This window comes from Manihot esculenta, chromosome 13, assembly GCF_001659605.2.
Source record: "Manihot esculenta cultivar AM560-2 chromosome 13, M.esculenta_v8, whole genome shotgun sequence".
Lineage (NCBI taxonomy): Eukaryota > Viridiplantae > Streptophyta > Magnoliopsida > Malpighiales > Euphorbiaceae > Manihot > Manihot esculenta.
Window position 1 is genome coordinate 12,036,744 of NC_035173.2, and position 8,157 is coordinate 12,044,900.

At 30.9% G+C, this 8,157-nt stretch overlaps 1 protein-coding gene across 1 annotated transcript; it reads left to right on the plus strand.

Annotated features, from left to right (window-relative positions):
- Positions 1-1,492: 1,492 nt before the first annotated feature.
- LOC110607872 (transcription factor MYB4) lies at positions 1,493-3,722 on the plus strand. The gene is made up of 3 exons (XM_021747036.2): positions 1,493-1,751; positions 1,857-1,986; positions 2,144-3,722. The coding sequence occupies exons 1-3, from the start codon at positions 1,619-1,621 to the stop codon at positions 2,643-2,645; spliced, it is 765 nt and encodes a 254-aa protein (XP_021602728.1). The 5' UTR covers positions 1,493-1,618; the 3' UTR covers positions 2,646-3,722.
- The last annotated feature ends 4,435 nt before the right edge of the window (positions 3,723-8,157 follow it).

Genomic DNA, 8,157 nt, shown 5'->3' on the forward strand with positions numbered 1-8,157 from the left:
GATTTAGAAGACCTCTTGAACCAATCAAAATGCAATAAAATTGAATCAAGTTTATCTTTTGTTAATTTACATGGAACTAACACATTTCATGAGATCAATCTATGTAAACTATTATGCTCCCTGTAAATTTACATGACGTGGCCAACCCATGCAATTTCATAAATCCTATAAAGCACTCTTTTTCTTCTTTCAAATTTACGCAGAATGGAATCACTCCATGTAATTTTTAACAGTTCTGCGTAACATCTTGAGCTCATTCAATCATACATTCTTTTGGTTACACGAGTTCATTATATTTATGTAATTGAGGCTAAATTAGATGGGGTTGCTAAGTCTATTTTTTCTTATTTCAACTCGGCTATTTCTCTACAAATTATAGTTCCTAGCAATCCAAAGCTCCTGATTTAGGAAATTTTAACAAAATAAATTAAATAAATAATAAAATAAAAGAGATTTAATATTAAAAATACCTAAAATAAAGAACCTAAACACTACTAATATAATTATATTAGTTTCTAAAATTAAAAAATAATCATGAAATTTATCAATCAAATTTAAAAAATAATAGTCCACAAATTAAATTATTGATCATTTATCAACTATTTAAAATATCCCTTAAATTATTGATCATTTAAAATGAAATCTCAAATCTTTTTTATGGTGTTTTCACAATATAAAATAAAATTTCTTTCATGTTTTAGATAATTTTTAATTTTAATTAGGTTAAATTACTTTGATATCCTGATAATTTATAAAATTAATTACTTAATTACAACTTTTTAAACTCTTTAATCTTTTTATTAGTTTTCTATAGAAAGAAAATTAGTCCTTTTTTTTGGTAAATTATTAAAAGAGACTGTAATATAAATAGCAAAAATTACTGGGATTATATATATATATATAAGAATAACATAAATATTTAACGGTAGAACTATTTTATCAAATATTTTCTTTAGTAGAAAAATAAAAACTTAATTTTATAAATTACAAATAGTTTAATTTTAAAAAGGATATGTTTATTTTTTTAATTGAATATTAATAACATTAAACTATTTAATTTTAAAATTCATTGATAATTTGTCCATCTAGAATGATAGCATGAAAAATTCTTTTATTTGACTGAATGAAAAAGATAAATAAATACTTTTTTTTTTTTACCAGCGAAGAAATTTGCATAAAGATAAATAAATACATATGGTTAAAGCGTACGACACTTCCAAGAAGATATTTCCAGAGTTGGCCTGAGCATTTCTCTTTATGTGGCTAGCTAGCAAATGGATTATTAAAGGCCCTCTTGTTACTGAACCTTCTTGGATGGACCCATGTCTATGTGATCGTACCAGAACTTGAAGTTGACGTGGTCTCCAAATTCAAAATGGTCCAATCTAAAACCAAGAAAAAAAAAATCTTTCAAAAAGAAACAGAAATGACTTTGAAGTATGAAAACATTAAAAACGGTTAGTTTCATGAAACACGTTTTGAGGTCGTGTCCTGGTTCATGATAATGCACTATAAATAGCTCAGACTTTGAATTCATGACCTGCAGTATCATGAACTTTGAATTGCACTAAAGAAATTTAAGACAGAGAGAGAGAGAGAGAAAAACTTGAGAAGGAAAATGGTAAGAACTCCTTCCTGTGATAAATCTGGTTTAAGGAAGGGAACATGGACTCCTGAGGAAGACAGAAAGCTAACGGCTTATGTTACTAGGTATGGCTGTTGGAATTGGCGCCAACTGCCCAAATATGCAGGTAATGGACTCTAGAAAAAAATAATTAGTAAATATTTTAATTATTTGAGGATTGGTTTGGTGGTATAAAGAAAGAAAATAATTGAGTTGATTGGTTTGGTTTCAGGATTGTCAAGGTGTGGGAAGAGTTGCAGATTGCGGTGGATGAATTATTTGAGGCCAAATATTAAGAGAGGGAATTATACTGGAGAAGAAGAAGAAATTATCCTTCGTTTACATGAATCACTAGGGAACAGGTACCCATTGTTTTATTTTAATTATAATGAACTTCTGCAATTTAGAAAAATAAATAAAAACAAAAACCCAGAAAAGAATGGAAAAAAAAAAAGGATTAAGATGGAATGTTTCTTAGATATTTTTATCTCATACTTGATTTATGTCATTAATGGACAGATGGTCTGCTATAGCTGCCCAGTTACCAGGAAGAACAGACAACGAAATAAAGAACTACTGGCACACCAACCTCAAGAAACGCAAATCAAACGACACTGCAAAACAAGACTTTATTGGTCTTTCTCAACCTAAAAAGACCAGAAAGGTTAAGATTCAACCAAATATAATTGACCCATTAAATCCTGCAACTACTCAAATTGTGGAAAGCTCCACATTGTGTCCCACACCATCTACAAGTGATTTCTCATCGTCAACTGCTGATAATGCAGCAGTAACCAGCAGCTGCAGCGACTTGAAATCTGATGATGAATTTGCTTTCCTGGAGGCATACGAGGCACCTTGTGGGAATTTTTGGACAGAACCATTCTTGGCTGACAATTACTACATGCCTTTTGAGTTCTTAGCACCATCGCTAGACCCTCTTTCTGATCCACTCCTTGATGGAGAATTATTATACTCTTATGATGTGTGTGACTATGGAATATTGAATTGGCAATTGTAGCTTGGTTACTGAACATAAAATAATTTTGGTTCCCATAATTTTCTGCTTTCTTGTCAGTATATCTTTCTGGGTATGACATCTTCAAGAATCAAGTGATGACTAGGATAAGTATTTTAAATCCATTTGAATTGTAAAGTACTCAAGGAATGGACTAGATATTGGCAAGGCCTAACAAAGCTCTTAAAGGGAACCTGTCTTTTAAGAGCTTGGAGTCCTAAACGTAATTAAAGAAAAGCTTGGGAAGAGTTTATAAAAAAAGAAGTACAAATATGCTAAAACAATAGCTAGGAGTCATCCACATCAGGAGAAGTTAAGATTGATGTTCTTTTCAAGTTAGGAAGGATTGACTTTCCATTTTCATCCCACGCCTATAAATCCGATACAGCAAATAAGCTAAGGAATCCTCAGTTTTCTCAATCCTTGCAGCTATCAAAGCCTCTCAACTATCTCATCACCCACTTTTTTGTCAGCTATCCTAAGGAGTTCTTTCAACCCTAGCTCACAAAACTCCAGTATGTTATTTTTTCTTTTGCTTTCATGTTCAATATTATCTGTTGTTTGATTTGTTAAGATTTTTTTTTCCATGTAGGGAAGATGTTTGAGGCATGAAAGTTAGCAGCTAGGATTCCCATTGGAGACTCTTTGGCCGAATTTGCCTTGGGGGAATATCTCCTTACCATTTTTGCATGTTTCCTTTCTAATATTGAATGGTTCCTTGCTTGTGTGAGTTTAATTTGCTATTTTCTTCCTTTAGTTAGTTTAAACATGTAAATAGTTTTTATTTGTATTTTCTTTGAGTGTGCAAACCATTGTGATGAAATCATAAAAGGAGAAAAGAGAATCCAAAAATAAAAGTAAAAGGAGCTTGACACCCGAACCAAGAAGAACATGGGTTCAGGCACGCTTCAGCCCATCACACGGCACCAACCTATGTAACTTATGACCACCCATCTTTTCGGAGGCCTATTTCAAACCCGTTCAGTTCAAAAGCCTATTTTGAAGATTCTTTGCATGGGTTAATAGGCCTATAATCTTTGTAATGACTAGTTTTTCTTTAGCCGTTTTGTTAATTTTTTTATAGTTTGAATTCGTTTCACCTTTCCTTTCTTGTAGTTTTTGAATTTAATATGGTTTATAATTATTCATCCTCTCCACTTCTCTTAGTTGTAGGCATGGCTTGTAACTCTTTTTTCTTCTCGCGTTCAATAGATAATTTATCTTTTTATGCTTTAATCGTCAAATAATGCATGGAAAGCACTTAGTAAATAATTAGATCAATGTGGTAATCTAACCAAAATCTAGGTTCAACAATCAAGAAGTAATTTCTACCACCAAAACCCTCGTTGGTTTATAGATAGTTTCAACAACTAAAACTCAAGTTTTGAATCTATCTGAAGGACCTTATGCAGCCGAAGGTATGCCAAAAGTCAAATTTCAAAACTATTAGGGACTTTATGCTGCTAATCCATGGTAGATATTACATGACCCACTGACCTTCCATATATCACATATGATATAATCTTTTGAGCTATGATATAAAGACTAGGTGAGGTCTATGCTATGCTTTTAAGACAAGGCAAAGACTATGTATAGAATGTTGGTGTGTGGCCTTAATTTAATGTTTTAAATATTTGTATTTAAGAATTCTCTCTAAATGATCTCATGGAATGCTATAACTCTACTGCCTCCAATTCCAACCATAAGAACAATTGTCCCAATACCCTAATATCATAGAAAAAAACCTACAGAAGGAAAAAAGCTAAAAATAACTAATTATCTAAAATTCGATGCATGCTACAAAGTATAAGGAAGTGTTCACCCTGTTGAAGTTTAGTGTGGGCACAGGAGGTGGGTCAAGTTTTGACTCATACAGCTCTAGATGCACGATATATGGGAAGTCATGTAAGAGGCCTTATAATTTTGGGACTGCAATTTGCTATAGATGTAGCCAGAAGGGAGACATGTCTTGAAAATATTTGAATGTAGTAAAAATGGCTTAGTTCCAACAAACAATTTCTGGTAATGTAGCTCATCCTACAGTTAGACAAGTGTCTTTGGTTATGTCTCAAGGTTGGGAACAAGGCAAAAGTACAGAGACAACATCTTCTTCAATAAGTTCTTAAAGAGGAGGATCATCTGAACAAGCATGGACATTCACCATGACTTAACAAGAGGCTTACATATCCAACATAGTAGTTTCATATAAACCCACTAATTGATCCTAATGCCTCATACTATTTTATCTCTCGAGAGGCTATAAAAAGATTAGGTTATTAGTCTTGAGGCTTGAGTATTCCTCAGTGGACAAAAGTATGACCCTTTTTAGTAAAGGCTTTTGTTATAGCAGAGCCATAACTGGTCAAAAAATAGAGAAAAGGGGAAAAGGAAATAGAAGAAAGGGAAGAGGAATAGAAAGAAAGAGGATAGAGAGATAAAGGATTGATGAATTATTGATTATTATGAATGAATATTTATAGAAGTTCTCTTTCTCTTTTATACAAACGTTCCAGGCAATCCAAAAGCTCATAACTACTTATAGCTAACTATGCCAACTTATCTAACTACTTAACTACCTTAACTAGCTCAATCTCACTACTCCTCCAGTTCTGTTAGTCATAACATTCACTTCCCTAGTCGAAAGCATTCTTGTCTTGAAAAATAGACTATAACAATTACTTAGATACAAAATCCTCGTCCTCCCAAGTTGACTTTTCCATTGCACCAGCACTTAATTAATTGACTTCCCACCTTTGGTCATTACTCTTTTATCCAAAATGGCCACAAGTATTATAACCAGCCTTCATATTGAATTATGACAGTGAGGCATGCACAATCTGATTTGGACCCACTTTTGCTCTTGAATAGGCATACATGAGACATCATTTATAATAGTATATGGTGGCAATTGTAATTTGTAAACAATAAAACCCACTTTCTAAATAATTAACAGTGGTCCATAGTACTAAGGTGACAGCTTGGGAAATCGTCTCCCCTTATAGAAAGTTTTTTATGAGGCTGCAACTTAAGAAATTCCTAAACACCCTTTTTAAGTTCTCTTCAGTTCTCTTCAAATTAACATATTGCTTTATTCTGTTCTGAGCCAATACCAAATTCTCCTTTAGTGCATGTTTCTTTTGGATCATGAAACCTATTTGGTAGCTACTGTCACCCTACTGAAATATTTCCATATTCAGTGAAGGTGAAGGATAGCCATAAAGGGCCTAAAATGAAAAATTTTCAAGATAGAATTATAATTGAAATTACACCACCGTTCTGCCAAGTACAAGCCATTTGTGACGGTGCTGACAAATCATATATCTCAAGTAATTCTTCGAACACCTCTTAAGTCTTTCAGTTGACCATCAGATTGAGGATGATGGCATGCTAAAGACAAATATAATTTAATCCCTAAGGATTTAAATAATTTTTGCCAAAAATTGTTAGTGAAAATTTTATCTCTATCACTTACTATGCTTATTGGAATTTCATGCGATTTTACAACATTCCCCAAGAATAATTTGGCCACCTTCTCAGCACTAAATGGGTGAGACAAGGCTAGAAAATGAGAAAATTTGGCGAGTCTATCAATTACCACTAGAACCACATTATTCCCTTCATATTTAGATAATGGTTTATGAAATCCATAGAAATGCAGAGTCATCCTTGGCTAGCAATAAATCACGGTTGCAATAACCCATGAAAAGGCGAGGATTCACCCTTAAACCTTTGATAAGCATCACAAACTCCTTACCCAATTTCTCAATCTATTGGAATATCTTTGGCCAGAAAAAGAACTGAGCTAATCTTTGGTAAGTTGCTTTAATTCTAAAATCACCACCTATAAGAGAAACATGTGCAGCTGCAATAAGTCTTTGTTGCAATTCAAAACAATCTCCAATAAGTAAATCTGCCCTTAAATCTTAGTAAGCGATTACTATATTGAAAATTTGCCTTAGATTGAGGGTTTATCATACGAGCAACAATAAAATCTTTGGCTACAATGTCCTGATCATAAGAATCACCAACTGCTTATTGTCGTAATAGAATAATGCAAGAAATAGCTTGTAATTCACTCCTAATTTTTGGTAATGCATACCTTGAAAGTGTATCATCAGCCTTATTTTCATGCACCACATTGTAATTAATTCAAAAATATAAACCCAATAGCTTATCAATCCATTCCTGTTGAACATAAGTATGAAGTCTCTACTGTAATAAAAACTGAAGTCTCAAATATTTTACCACACACTTATCTCTGGTCTGCTCTTTCTCAAACACAGATTTCTACCACACACTTATCTCAACGTCAAAATATGATTAACTTTTTGCATTTTATGATAATTCTTGATTATATAATTAATATTTAATTATTATAATTTTAAATATTAAATGAGTTATAATATTAATTAAGTGTTTAATAAATTAATTCTAATTAATATAAAATTGTAAGAATTTATTTGTTCAAACTTAATAACATCATAAATAGAATAAGAGCAATATTTGAGTTAATTATTTTGTTACACGTACAATGGCTCTATCGACTACTAAACCAACGCGTGAACGTTAAACAATTCCAGTTGACCGTCTTGTCTCATCACGTGCTGAAAGACTTATTTTATTTTTATGAAAGTCATTTTTTAAATTTTATTTGAGTTTTTATTCAAACATGTCTTCCCCTCAAAAAAAATAAAAAATAAAAAATAAAAAATTATTGCATGACAGTGACATAACTATTAATTATTCTTATTTCAACTTTTATTTATTTTTAATGTTCATTTTTAGCAATTGCTTCATTTTTTTACGTTAAATTATTATCTTTAATTTGTGAATACATTTAAATGAAAAATATAAAAAAAGGTAAATAAAATAATTTTTATATTAATTATCATATATCTAACGAGTACATATATTATTATTTATTATTAAAATTAAATTAAAAACTAAAAATAAATTATATAATGGGTAAACTTTAGTTCTTTTTATTAAAAATGCAAGTAAATATTTGACTTTTTTATTATTAACCCTATAACATTTGACAAATATTTAAATTTTTATTGATTTTTATGCTTGATTTAGAATAATTTATTTTTAAATATTAAAAAGTAAAATAAATTCTTATAAAATTATATGTCTGAAATTAAAACATTTAGATATAATTATAAATTAATAAAAAATTAATCAGGATAATTTATCTATTACTATTTACGAAAACAAATCAGTATTTATTTATTTATTTTTGCATTTTCTATTATTAATTTGTTTTTCTATTTAGTTTATTTATGTTTATTATTTTTATCATTGGATAAATCACTATTACTTGACTTCTCTATTCTCGTCATTGCCCTGAAGTCCCCGTCAGCTCTTCTGTAAATTATTAAAACCTGAAAGCTACACGTACATTGAACCTTCCGAGTATCTTTCTCTATGGTCATTTATGTTGGTATCTATCAATAATTTCAGCACGTTTTTTGAGAATTTCACATTGAGATTAGCAGATAATTGCGAAAACGTG

Excerpts from the sequence above, each read along its gene's own strand:
- LOC110607872 (XM_021747036.2), top strand. The coding sequence starts at position 1,619 with ATGGTAAGAACTCCTTCCTGTGATAAATCTGGTTTAAGGAAGGGAACA. Across the intron at positions 1,752-1,856 it reads CCAACTGCCCAAATATGCAG|GATTGTCAAGGTGTGGGAAG; the intron begins GTAATGGACTCT and ends GTTTGGTTTCAG. Across the intron at positions 1,987-2,143 it reads CATGAATCACTAGGGAACAG|ATGGTCTGCTATAGCTGCCC; the intron begins GTACCCATTGTT and ends ATTAATGGACAG.